The sequence below is a fragment of the Budorcas taxicolor genome, chromosome 7 (genome assembly GCF_023091745.1).
Source record: "Budorcas taxicolor isolate Tak-1 chromosome 7, Takin1.1, whole genome shotgun sequence".
NCBI classification, from domain to species: domain Eukaryota; kingdom Metazoa; phylum Chordata; class Mammalia; order Artiodactyla; family Bovidae; genus Budorcas; species Budorcas taxicolor.
This window is the reverse complement of record NC_068916.1, coordinates 16,587,069-16,600,520: the sequence shown is the minus strand read 5'-3', so window position 1 is coordinate 16,600,520 and position 13,452 is coordinate 16,587,069. Positions and strand designations below refer to the sequence as shown.

Below are 13,452 nucleotides of genomic sequence, written 5' to 3'. Positions count from 1 at the left end.
AGAGCCTAAGGATTAGAGGACTTGTAGTTTACCTGGGAGGTGGTTCTAGAAGCCCCTAGAGGAATGTAAGGATAGGAGAGGGAAGGGAAAATGCTAGTATAGGCTGTGCTCAGGTGCAGGTACTGCTGTGGGCACCTAGGGCTGAATCTCACAGGGGACCTTTGGGAGTTGGTGCAGAACACATGACTCCAAGTTACACTAATGAGTGTCTCCCTTTAAAAAAAACTGCTCTTGTCTTTCCATTTTATTTGATCATGTGCTTCTCTTTCATTCCTGCCTGAGACAAGGTGAGAGAATAGGAACTGAATAACAATTTTAAACACAAGGTGGATAAGGTTTGTTATTTCTGAGGGTTGTTGAGAGGATGTGAGAAGGTGGAGTGTGTAAATGCATCTATGCTGCTGCTGCTGCTGCTAAGTCGCTTCAGTCGTGTCCCACTCTGTGTGACCCCAGAGACGGGAGCCCACCAGGCTCCCCCATTCCTGGGATTCTCCAGGCAAGAACACTGGAATGGGTTGCCATTTCCTTCTCCAATGTATGCAAGTGAAAAGTGAAAGTGAAGACGCTCAGTCGTGTCTGACTCTTAGTGACCCCATGGACCGCAGCCTACCAGGCTCCTCCGTCCATGGGATTTTCCAGGCAAGAGTGCTGGAGTGGGGTGCCATTGCCTTCTCCGAAATACATAGATAAGGGGGGCTAAAATGCAGGAAGTGCTCCTTACCAAAAAAAAAATATTTTTTTTTCCTTTTCAGCGAGGCCCACCCAGGCTACCTTACTTGCTGGTCACTGCTCCAGCCTGGCACTCCAGGGCTCCTTGTTCAACTTGATTGGTCTTCCTTTTCTTTTGTAACACTTGTGACTTTTTTGTTTGTTTTATATTTTTAAATACTTTTTTAATTTTATAGTGGAGTACAGTTGATTCACATTGTTGTGTTAGTCTCAGTCGTACAGAAAAGTGATTCAGTTATACATGCACCTAAATCCATTCTTTCACAGATTCTTTCCCCAGTTAGGTTGTTACAGAGTTCCCTTTGGTGCACAGTAGGTCTTGTTAGTTAACCATTTTAAATATAGCAGTGTGTAAATAATCGCAAATTCCCTAACTATCCCTTCCCCCACCCTTCCGTTCTGGTAATCATAAGCTTGTTCTTTAAGGCTATGAAGGCTGTTCCTGTTTTGTAAATAAGTTCAGTGTGCTTGTGACTTTTAAAAAAGTGTTTTAATTTTTGGCTGTGCTGGGTCTTCGTTGCTACATGGGCTTTTCCCTAGTTGAAGCGAGTGGTGGCAACTCTCTAGTTGCTGTGCGCAGGCTTCTCATTGCAGCGGCTTCTCTTGTTGACGAGCTCTAGGGTGTGCAGGCTTCCGTAGCTGCAGCGTTTGGGCTCGGTAGGTTTCGTTACTCCTTGGCACGTGGAATCTTCCTGAACCAAGGATCAAACCCAGGTCTCCTGCATTGGCTGGTGGATCCCCATCCACTGTACCACCAGGGAAGTCCTGCTTATGACTTTTTAAAAAACAATGTTAAAGTCCTTACCCTGAGCGTATGAACACTGGGGGCCAATCAGTCTTTGCTGTGGGGGCCTGTCCTGTGCATTGTAGGATGTTGAGCCCCTTCTTTGGCCTCCATTCACTAGATGCCAGGAGCACCCCCACCAACTGTGACAACCACAATGTCTCCTGACATTGGTCCATATCAGTGGGGGAGATTAATTGCTTGGAGTTTAGAGCGACTATGCTATTCAGCTTATCTTTTGATTATGTTCATTGTTGGCTGTTCCCACATCCTGAAAGTGAAAAGTGAAAGTCACTCAGTTGTGTCCAACTCTTTGAGACCCCATGGACTGTCCATGGAATTCTCCAGGCCAGAATACTGGAGTGGGTAGCCTTTCCCTTCTCCAGGGGATCTTCCCAACCCAGGAACTGAACCCAGGTTTCCTGAATTGCAGGTGGATTCTTTACCAACTGAGCTATCAGGGAAGCGCCTACTGGAATGTTAACTCCAAGGGAAAAGGAATTTGCTTCTTTGGGGCATTGACATAGCTTCAGTTCCTCAGCACGTGGTAGACATCCAATATTAGTTGAAAGAATGAGTGGCATTTGGAGGGTTTTGTGCCTGGGGATGATGTCAAGGCTTGCCACGTATTACTTCATTTCTTTATCACAGTATTCCTTGGAGGGAGGCCTTGTCATTCTCCCCCTTTACACAGAGGAGAAAAACAGAGGCTTCTAGAAGTTGCATATGAATACCCTATACATACGCACCCAATCGTAGAGTCCAGAAGCTTAGCTGACTGCTCCTCAACCATTGGCAATGTTCTCCCTTCTGGCCAAAGAGGACTGAATGAAGCTCAGGTCAGATGCAACTTCTAGCTGGCACCTGCAGTAGAGCCAAAAAGGGATGAGCAGCTGGCACAGGGTAGGGTGGGGGGTGGGGGTAGAGTGGGGGGCACACCTGAAGGGGCTTTCTCAGGGACCAGAAGGGAGCGGCCTTGAACTTGACTGGGTTCAACCTGTCTCTCTCTGAAGGCAGATTGATGCCAGACCTATAAGAGATGCAGACTGGGCTGGAAAGAGAAGCCCCAGCAGACTCTGCGGAGTGTTGCTGGAGCGTGTACTTGGTGGTGGTCCAGTCCGGAGGAGCGGCCTGAAGATGCTGCTGCTGCAACCAGGCCCAGGAGGCCTGATCGGCACACTTCACTCCCCACGACTCCCTCCCCACTTCTTCTGCCCCTCCACCCCCTCCAACTCCCCACTTCCCCTCCCCACCCCTCCCTTACTCCAGCCTAGCCCAGCCCAGCCCAGAAAGGGTCCATCTCTGTGATTGGTCCGTGGTTCTCGGTACCAGGAATTGAGACCAGGAAGATGGGAAGGAAGGAAGAGGGTGGGTAGGGTGGGGGGAGGGATGGGACTACTTTTGTATCTACTCCCAGAGCTAGGCGCCTGCTCACCATGGACACTGCTGGGTACAGCAAGTGGGACGGCAGGCAGGAAGAGGTCCCCGGAGGTATGAGCAACAGGGCTGCCTCAGAGGTCCCCTTGGGTCCCTCTCTGGCCAGTGGTTTGGGGTTTGATGGGGAAGGGAGGGGCTTTCTAGGTGGCGGTAGTGGTAAAGAACCCCCCTGCCAATGCAGGAGACGTAAGAGACGCGGGTTCATTGCATCCCTAGGTTGGGAAGATCCCCCGGAGAAGGGCATGGCAACCCACTCCAGTATTCTTGTCTGGAGAATCCCATGGACAGAGGAGCCTGGCGAGCTACCATCCATAGGGTTGCAAAGAGTCAGACAAGAGTGGAGTGATTTGGCACACACGCACGCACACATGGGGGAAGGGAGAGGATCAGCCACGAGAGCTTATGTAGTGGGTGCAGGAAAGACACCACCGATCCTAGAGTCAGCTGGACCTGGTTTCAAATTTCAACTCTGCCGCTTAGGGGCTGCGTGTGACCACAGGCAAGTTACTGCACCTCTCTGAATCTCAGTTACCTAGGAGAAACCCAAGTGACTGGGGCTCAGTCCTCGGAGTCCAGGGATCCAGGGGGGAGCTCAGGAGTCCGTCTGTGTTACCCCAGGGCACTCGGGACGCTGGGGACAGAGACCCCTTTTCCTGGCCTTGGCTCTCGTGTTCATCACAGTCCTGTGGGCTCTCATTCTCAGCGTCCTGTTTTCCAAGGGTGAGTGACTGGATGATGGGAGATGGCAAGTGCACCGCGCCCCCCCCCGCCCCCGCCCCCGCCCCGCGCCCCGCGCCCCGCAGAGAACATAGACGTTTTCTGCGCCCCAGGGCTCACCAGCCAGATCGGGAGCCTCTGCCTGGATCTGAGCGCGAGCACCCACATGTGCGAGCCTATGCCCCCGTGCATGTGCCTGTCCGCCCATGCTGCACGTCCGTCCGCCCCCTTCTGTGCACCCCATGACCCGGGTCCCCGCACTCCCAGGGGCCGAGGGGAGAGTTTTCGAGTCCTCCTCTCTCCGCAGCGTCCACCGAGCGCGGGGCGCTGCTTGGCCACCAAGACCTGCTGAGCACAAACGGTACGGAGAGAAGAGAGGCCCTTGCCAGAGTTTGGGGGCGGAAGGTTCTCCGACCCTGGTGTCGGAGTAGTGGGCGGGAGCGCGGGTATCCCACGGTCCGCGGGGCTGGCCCTGGAGTTGGGTGGGGTCCTGGGAGTCCCCGAGGGTGACCTGGCGTGCGTGCGGGCGGGCGTGGAATCGTTCCAGCCTCCAAACAGACGGCGGTGCTGGGTATCTTGAAGGAGGAGGTCCGAGCGTGCAATAGCTGCTGTGAGTGAGATGGTGGTGGTGGTGGTGGGCGGGGAGGGGGCGAGCGGGCGGGACTTGTGGCGGGGATTGGAGGAGGCGAGTGGGAGCCGGGCTCGCGGCTCGTAGGGGCTGGGCGGGCTGACCTCAGGTGTCCCGCTCCCATCACCTCACCCCCTACCCAGGCCTGGGGACGCAGACACAGCTGCAGACAGTCAGCAAGGAGCTTGCAGAGGCAAGGTCGAAGTTGTTGCAGCAGGAGAGTGCCCTAAAAGAACTGAGCGAGCGCGGTGAGGCCGGGACCATCCCTGACCCCTCACCCCGGCTGTTACCCGAACCTTGATTCACTCTGGACCCTTCTATGCACCACCACCCCACACACACCTAACCTGTGATCTTGATCATTGACCCAAATCGTGTCCCCCATCCTGACCCTGACCTGTGGACTCTAACCTTAACTGCAAGTCCTAACCATAACCACAACGGGCACCCTACCCAGCTCTAACAGTCCTTGACAGTAATGTCATTCGTCACCTTGGCACTGACCACGGACGTGGATGCTGACCTTAACTAATCATGATCTTACCCTTGATCCTGACCCTAGCTATAATGTTCTCTCTCTCAGTGACCCGGAGCCTGGCTGAAGCGGGGAGGGACCGTGAGAACATTCGCACTGAGCTCTTCCGGGCACTGGAGCAAGCCCGGCTTGGGAACAGTGAGCAAGCGGGGAGGGCGGCGAGGGGAGAGGATCCGTGGACCCTGCCCGGGGTTCCCTGATCCGCCTGGCCCCGCCCTTTGACCTTGGCCTGGTCTCGGTGGTTCCAACTGGGCCCGGGGTCGGGGGGTGGTGGGGGTGTTGTCCAACATCCCCCTCTCCAATCCACTTCGTCTGCTCCACTCGGGAGCAAATCACCTTTTTGACCCTCGCCACCCTGCAGGCTCCTCCTGCAAGGAGTGCCCCGAGTCGTGGCTGCCGTTCCAGGGTTCCTGTTACTTCTTCTCCACGCTGCGGGCCACATGGGTGGAGGCACAGCAGCACTGCGAGCGCTCCAGCGCGCACCTGGTGATAGTGGGAGGCCTGGAAGAGCAGGTGCGAAGCCCCGGCTGCCTGGGAGCGGGGAGAGGGCTGAAAGCGTTTACCCGAGGGGGCGTGGCCCGGGGTCAGAGGGGAGGACGGGCGCCGCCGCCGGCTCAGTTTTCCCCACTGCCCAGGGTTTCCTGAGTCGGAACACGCGTGGCCGCGGTTATTGGCTGGGCCTCAGGGCCGTGCGCAAGGTGCGCAGGATCCAGGGCTACCAGTGGGTGGACGGAGTCGCGCTCAGCTTCAGGTGAGAAGGGACCCGGGGAGGCTGACCGTTCGGATCCTAGGGGAAGTGCTTCGGCCAGGTCATAGGGTCTCCTTAGGGCTGGGCGGGCCAGACCCCAGGAACTGACTAGGGTTAAATTCTGGGCTGAGAAAGTGATACACCAAGGTGCATACTCAGGTTAATTCTCAGGATGTGAGGGTTAGACCCAAGTAATAAACAGGCTAGAACTCGGAAAGGCCTAGCTTTTCAGCAATACCCCCCTCCCCTGCCAAACCACTGCAGCCACTGGAATCGGGGGGAGCCCAACGACTCGATGGGGCGCGAGGATTGTATCATGATGCTCCGCACGGGGATGTGGAACGACGCGCCGTGTGACAACAAGAACGACAACTGGATCTGTGAGAAGAGGCTCAGCTGCTGACCTTGCCCCTGGCCCAGAGCTGCGCCCACTGGCACTTGTCCAATCGCCTGAGCCGCTCACCTTCCTGGCTCCGCCCACCACCGTGAATCCCTTCCCCGCCCAACTCTAGCAATAACCATGGCGCCACCCACAGCCCAAGCCAGTAACTGCACCGCGAGACTTTCGCTTCAACTTCGCTGCAACCCCTCACCCGTGGACCTCACCAAGTCTGCTCCCGCTCCAAAATCTGAGTTCCTTGGACCCGTGATCTGACCCCCATCACCCTCCCCAACCAAGGCCCAGCGACTCAGGGATGGAGCTGTTTGATTTATTTGTATTTTTACCCCAGGTGAGCTGCCTCAAAGATAGGGGATTTTGTGAACCTTCTTGGCAGCCCCAGGGAGCATCAATAAATGAGAAAATGAATCTTGGCTCCTGCCTCTGATCTAGGCTTTATCTCAGAGACTCTGATGTAATTCATGTGAGTGACCCTGACCTCAGGGGCCCATGTGCACGCATGTGTGTCTGACTCTTTCCCACTTCATGAACTGTGGCCCGCCAGGTTCCTCTGTCATGGGATTTCCCAGGCAAAAATACTGGAATGGGTTGCCATTACCTTCTTCAGGGAATCTTCCCGACCCAGGGATTGAACCCTCATCTCCTGTGTCTCCTGCATTGGCAGGCGGATTCTTTACCACTAGAGCCACCTGGGAAGTCTCCAGGGGCTGATGACTCCCCTCCCTCCCACACCCGAAACCCAGTGTGTAAGCTGCATTGGGCCAGAGGGATTGTAGAGCCCTGGGTACACAGGAATGAGTCAGACCCCGTCCCTACGCCCTGGGACAATGTGGCCAGTGACTAGATTGAGGAATGCATGGAGGAGTCCCCTGTGTCCCCAGAAGAAGGACTCTGCTGAGATGCTGCAGTGCTGGCCCAGTTCCCTGAGGAGACTGTCACCCTGTTGAGATTATAGGTAGTCTGACACAGAGATGGGAGAGGGGCAGCTCGGATCTGATGAGTAGGCTCCTTCTGTCTCGGGCACCCCAGGTCCTGTGGGGAGTTCAGGAAATACATCCAGAAAAGATGGACTTTGGAAGAACAATGGGGTTTCAACTCTGGCAATGGAGCTGGGAATGGGGGCTGGGGGCTTTGCAGACAGAGGGTGTTGGCAAGTAGAGGGCGTCGCTGAGCCCATTTCAAGGTGGGGGGAATGTGAGGAGCACACAGCCTGAATTTATCAACTGGGGACTTTTGATCTGAATTTACCCAACACTCCTGTCCTGGGGACCTGGAGGCTCTCCCAGGTTTTCCAGTGGAGACAGGTCCAACTGTGCAACCGAGGCGAGTGACAGGCTAGCAGCTTTTAGTTCGGTGCAAAGCTGAGTCCAGAACCAAGCTGCCCAGCCCTGAGAGCATCCACTGAACAGGAAGAGGAGGGATCAGCACTGAAACTCCTTGACCAGGGGGAATCTTTCCGTGTTGTAACCAGGAAACCCCCCAACCTGTCTCTGAATCCTCTAAAGTGCAGCCCAGAGCAAGGCACTGACCTTGCCCAGGAGCTGTCTGAACTTCTGGACAGATATTGTACTTAGCAGACTGTTGGTCAGACTGATGGATTTCCAGATAGTCAGCTAGGGAGAGTGTATGAGTTTCCTACTGCTGCTGTAACAAATGTCCAACAGCTTGGTGGCTTGAAACAATATACAGCTATTTTACACTTGTGGAGGTCAAAATTAGTTTCACTGGGATGAAATCAAGGTCACCAGGACTGGGGTCCCTCCAGAAACTCCATATGACCTAGCAATTTCCCTTCTGGGTAGATATTCAAAGGAATTGAAAGTGGGTTCTTTAAAAAAAAATTGGCTGGGCTGGGTCTTAGTTGCAGCACACAGGCTTTCTCTAGTTACAGTGCATAGGCTTCTTATTGTGGTGGCTTCTCTTGTTGCAGAGAACAGGCTCTAGGGCTCACAGGCTTCAGAAGTCATGGTGCAAGGGCTCGGTTGCTCCGCAGCATGTAGAATCTTCCCAGACCAGGGACTGAACCCATGTCTCCTGTATTGGCAGGCAGATTCTTAACCACTGAACCACCAGCAAAGTCCTGAAAGCAGGGTCTTGAAAAGATATTTGCATACCCATGTTTATAGCAGCATTATTCACAATAGCCAACCAGTAGAAGCAACCCAAGTGTGCATCAATGGATGAACAGATAAACCAAACAAGCTCATCCATACAATGGAATATTATTCAGCCTTGAAAAAGGAAGGAAATTCTGACACATACTATAACAGTATGCTGTGTGAAATAAACCACTCACAAAGGACAAATACTGCTGCTTAATGGATACAGAGTTTCGGTTTTGCAAGAGAAACAATTCTGAAGATCCCTTACAAAACAATGTGAATATACTTTTTTTGGCAGCGCTGGGGATCTTAGGTCCTCTAACCACAAAGGCCTAACCACTGGCCCATCAGGGAAGTCCCCAGTGTGAATATACTTAACACTCCTGAAGTGTCCACTTAGAAAACGGTTAATGTGGTATGATTACAAGAGAAGAAGAAATGTTTGCATGGAGATAGCTCTTTTTCATCACAAAATATATTCATCCTACATATAATACATTTCATAAAATTTTATGAAACATTTCATAATGTTTTTAATAAAAGGCTGAAAAATGCAAAAAATAGTGGTTAACATGGTGAATTTCATCTTATGTGTATTTTTCCATGATTTCAAAATGTTTATTCTCACTTTATTTTTATTTTTGCCAAGCTGCCCACCTTGTAGGATCCTAGTTCCCCAGTTGGGGATTGAACACATACTCCCTGCAATGGGAAGGAGAAATCCAAGCCAGTGGACTGCCAGGGAATGACCCCCAATTTTTATTTTAACTGCACTTATTTGCAAGTTAACAAGTTTTGAGGATTGTATCCAACTGTGTAGCCACCATTGTATTGCAGGTATAGAACATCTCCGTCAGCCCCTAAAATTCCTTCTTGTCCCTTCCCAGTCAGTCCTCATCCTCTTCCTTCCCCCAGGTCACCATGACCTGGTTTCCATCAGTATTGACTAGATTTGTCTTTCCTCAAATGCCATATAAACTGAGTCATACAGTGCAGAGTGCTGTAATTTCTTTTTCTTTTTTTTTTTTAATATTTATTTATTTTTGGCTTCAACGGGTCTTAGTTGGGCTTGCTGTTGGGACTCTAGTTGCAGCTCATAGGCTCAGATGCCCTGAAGCATGCGGGGTCTTAGTTCCCTGACCAGGGATTGAACCCACATCCCCTGCATTGCCTGCTAGATTCTTAACCACTGGACCACCAGGGAAATCCCTGAAGTTTGTTTCTTTTCATTGCCAGATCATATAACTATTGGCTGGCTGGACTGCCTTCTGTGTATCCAGTCACCTGTTGACAGATGTTTGGCTTGTTTCCAATATGGGACTATAAATGAAGCTGCTATGAACAATCTTTTTATGGATTTAAGCTTTCACTTCTCTTGGGCAAAAACCTGGGAGTGGGTCAGATAGGAGGTGAGGATTAACTTGATAAGAAATTGCCAAACAGTTTTCCAAAGTGGTTGCACCATTTCTGCACCCCCAATGCTCAGCAATGTCTCGAGCCTGCAGTAGCTGGGAGTGGGGGGCATTTTTTAAAAGATTTATTTACTTGATTTTTGCTTGTGCTAGGTCTTCCTTGCTGCACACAGGCTTCTCTAGTTGCAGCAAGCAGGGCTACTCTTCATCGAGGTGCTTGGGCTTCTCATCACAGGGGCTTCTCATTGCAGAGCACAGGCTCTGGGGTGTACGGGCTTCAGTACTTGTGGCTCCCAGGCTCTAGAGCACAGGCTCAGTAGTTGTGGTGCAGAGGGGCTTAGTTGCCTCGCAGCATGTGGGGGATCTTCTTGAACCAGGCATCAAACCCACGTCCCCTGCACTTTGCACGTGGTTTCTTAACCACTGGACCACCAGGAAAGCCTGAGGGTATTTTTGACACAACAGTCTTCAGCAGTTCTAGAATCAGGTGAAGGGGCTTATCTAGAGAAAAGCAGGAAGGCCGGAAGTGAGGGTGGAAACTGAAGCTGATATTGTGGGAAGGCAGGAAGCACGGGATGACACGTGCCTGATAACATGTGTTTTCACAGGAAGACGAGATGAGGGGGCTGGGAAGCAGGCAGTGGGGGAAGGGGTCTCTGCTATTTGGAATGGCACTCACCCACTCACCCAGAGACAGATAGAAGGATGGTTGACTGCACTGCAAAGGGAGGTCTTCTGGGGATGACAATAGATGGTGCTTCAGCAGACCAAGGAGGAGGTTGGCCCCAGAGAGAAGCTGGAGAGAAGAGAGATGATGGAAGAGCAAGTCTCCGTGAACAAGGAGCAATTTCGTTCATTCATTTAATACAATCATTTTCTCACCCAGAAACATTTCTTGTGCACTTATAATGCACCAGGGACTGGAGTTATAGTGGAAAACAAGAGGTCAGCAGCAAGGGACATGAAGGAATCTAAAAAATCTTAGGCTGAGCAGAAGCAGCTACCCACAAAATATCAATAGTATAGATTCGATTAATCCATTTATATGAAGCTCTAGAAGAGGCAGATAATCAAGCAAATAGAGACAATGTTGATTGTAGAAAAGGATGGGTTTTCATTCTGAAACTCAAGCTTTCTGTATGCTTGGAAATGGCCATAATGAAATGTTGGGGTTCAGCCTGTGACTGCTGCCTGCCTGGGGCTCACAGTCTGGCTGGGAGAGGAGGAGATGGTGAGGCGAGATAGAAGGTGGTGAGTCCACATGGGGGGATTGGAGGTGGAACATTCTGGAAACACAGTCCCCCGCTCCTTGCCCTTCTAGCCTAAGGATAAGTAGGGCTTGTGCTGGGAAGCAGGGGGCTTAGGGCAGAAGAGAACCCCTGTGGCCACCTTCTTATCCTTTTCCAGTAGGTGTCCCTAACAACGACCCCTGTGCAACCACATGACCTCACTCTCCAGGGCTGAGTCAGCAAGTCAGAGGTGACCTTGTAGCCCAGCCAGAGTTTTCTGCATGGAACAGCCCTATTCATCACCCCCCTTTCCAAGGAAGTGACCTTGGGACAGAATAGCCTGTCCTTTCCAATCTCACTCCCTGAAATTCCAGGAAACCCCCAGGAATCCCCGGGGCCTCTTACCAGATTGGCTGGGGTGTCCGGGGAAGCCCCCAGGCCAGGACAGAACACACGCGCCTCTGGCCCCCTTGGCAGCCCCTTGCCCATCCACCTCACCTTGGCCCCGCCCAACTCTTGCCTCTCCTGTGTCCCCACGCCCACTCACAGATGGCTCAAATGGATGGACTTCCCAGACACAGGCAGAAAGGCCACACTGCTTGCCTCTCACTCGCAGGGTGAGCCTAGGCATGTGACTCTGCCTCCCTGAGCCTCAGATTTTGCATCTGTGAAGTGGGAGCAATAATAAAAACACTCATCTCCTTGGGTACTGTGGTCAGTTGAACAATGGACCCCATCCTAGTCTCTGAAACTTCTGAATAGGGAACCTTACAGAGTGAAGGGGACTTTGAGGTGAGATTAAGTTAGAGATCTGAAGTTGGGGAGATGATCGTGGATGACCCAGATGGGCCCAATGTCATCGCAAGAGCCTTTATAAGAGGAAAGCAGGAGGATCAGAGGGGCTTCTCAGGTGGCTCAGTAGTAAGGGATCTGCCTGCCAATGCAGGAGTCCCAGGAGACGCAGGTTTGATCCCTGGGTCAGGAAGATCTCCTGGAGAAGGAAATGGCAACCCTCTCCAGTATTCTTGCCTGGAGAATCCCATGCACAGAGGAGTCTGTTGAGCTACATACAGTCCATGGGGTCAGAAAGAGTCAGACATGACTGAGAACAGCAGGCGGATCAGAGTTAGAGAAGGAGATGTGACCCCTGGGGCGGAGTCAGAGAATGTGGAAAGATGCCACCCTGGTTCAGAGATGGAGAGAGGGACCACAAGCCAAAGAAGGTGGTGGGTGGGTGGGGCGCTCTAGAAGCTGGAAAAGGTAAGAGAATGGATTCTTTCTAGAACATCAAAAAGGCAGGACTTCCCTAGTGGTTCAGTGTTTAGGACTCTCCTTCCACTGCAGAGAGGCCACGGGTTCCATCCTTGGCAGGGGGCGGTGGGGGTGGGGGGGTTGGGGGGATTGGGGGGGGGGGTGGGTGCTGCGGGGACTAAGATCCCACAGGCCCCACCATGTGGCCAAAAGAGGGAGGGCCATTCTGTGAGTGCCTTGATTTTAGCCAGTGAGATCTGTGTTAGGCTCTGACCTCCAGAACTGCACAACAACACATGTTGTTTAAAATCAAGCAGTTTACAGTAATTCCTCACAGCAGTCATAAGAAACTCGTGCAGAGGCAATGCCTGTAAAGCACCCACTGTGTGCCTAGCCCTGAGCCACAGGCTGGGGACACTGTGGTGACAACAGGCAGAGCACCTCTCCCCCTGGAACTCATGTTCCAACAGGGCACCATGCAAGGAACAAGCAAACCAGACTCATTCACATGTTTCAGGGCCAGGGGTGTTGTTCACTCACTGAGTCATATCCAACTCTTCAAAATCCCATGGACTGTGGCCCACCAGTCTCACCTGTCCTTCACTATCTCTTAGAGTTTGCTCAAACTCATGTTCATTGAATCGGTGATGCCATCCAACCATCTCATCCTCTGTTGTCCCCTTCTCCTCCTGCCTTCAATCTTTCTCAGCATCAGAATCTTTTCCAATGAGTCAGCTCTTCGCATCAGGTGGGCAAAGTATTGGAGCTTCAGCTTCAGCATCAGTGTTCCAATGAATATCCTGGGTTGATTTCCTTTAGGATGGACTGGTTGGATCTCCCGGCAGTCCAAGGGACTCTCAAGAGTCTTCTCCAACACCACAGTTGGAAAGCATCAATTCTGCAGCACTCAGTCTTTTTTTATGGTCCAACTCTCACGTCTCTACAAGACTAAAAGACCATTGAAGGGCTGAGAAGCTAGGGACCGGTGTAGCCAGGACCACTTCCCTCTGAGAGCAAAGACCTGGAGGATGAGGAACGACCAGCCAAAGGGCTCTAAAACCAGAAAAGCGTGCGGGTGTGGCTGGAGCTGAACAAAGTGGGAGCGGTGCAATGGGGAAGGTGCCAGCCGCACAGGGTCCTGCTGGCTGTGGGAGTTTGGATTTTTCTCTAAGAGCCTTTGTGCTTTGAGTGTGCGTGTTGCGAAGGGGAGCTATTAATAACGGGAGATACGCAACAGCAACATGTTTCAGGAAATAACGCTAACAGGGCTCCCATTTATGGCGGACTTCTCTCTATGCGGCGGAAGACACCTTTTTTTTTTTATTTTACTGTGCAGGACTTCAGTTCAGTTCAGTCGCTCAGTCGTGTCCGACTCTTTGCGACCGCATGAATCGCAGTACGCCAGGCCTCCCTGTCCATCACCAACTCCCGGAGTTCACTCAAACTCACGTCCATCGAGTCGGTGATGCCATCCAGCCAT

At 52.2% G+C, this 13,452-nt stretch overlaps 1 protein-coding gene across 1 annotated transcript; it reads left to right on the top strand.

Moving 5' to 3' along the window:
* The first annotated feature begins 2,949 nt into the window (after nt 1-2,949).
* Nucleotides 2,950-6,254, top strand: CLEC4G (C-type lectin domain family 4 member G). Its single transcript, XM_052644127.1, has 9 exons — nt 2,950-3,004; nt 3,569-3,670; nt 3,975-4,028; nt 4,215-4,277; nt 4,439-4,543; nt 4,879-4,968; nt 5,192-5,343; nt 5,466-5,581; nt 5,843-6,254. The coding sequence occupies exons 1-9, from the start codon at nt 2,950-2,952 to the stop codon at nt 5,979-5,981; spliced, it is 876 nt and encodes a 291-aa protein (XP_052500087.1). The 3' UTR covers nt 5,982-6,254.
* Nucleotides 6,255-13,452: the final 7,198 nt, after the last annotated feature.

Bases quoted from the DNA above. Each gene is read 5' to 3' on its own strand.
- CLEC4G (XM_052644127.1), top strand. From the start codon at position 2,950: ATGGACACTGCTGGGTACAGCAAGTGGGACGGCAGGCAGGAAGAGGTC. The intron at 4,544-4,878 runs GTGAGGCCGGGA...TCTCTCTCTCAG, and splicing joins AAAAGAACTGAGCGAGCGCG to TGACCCGGAGCCTGGCTGAA. The intron at 5,344-5,465 runs GTGCGAAGCCCC...CCCACTGCCCAG, and splicing joins TGGGAGGCCTGGAAGAGCAG to GGTTTCCTGAGTCGGAACAC.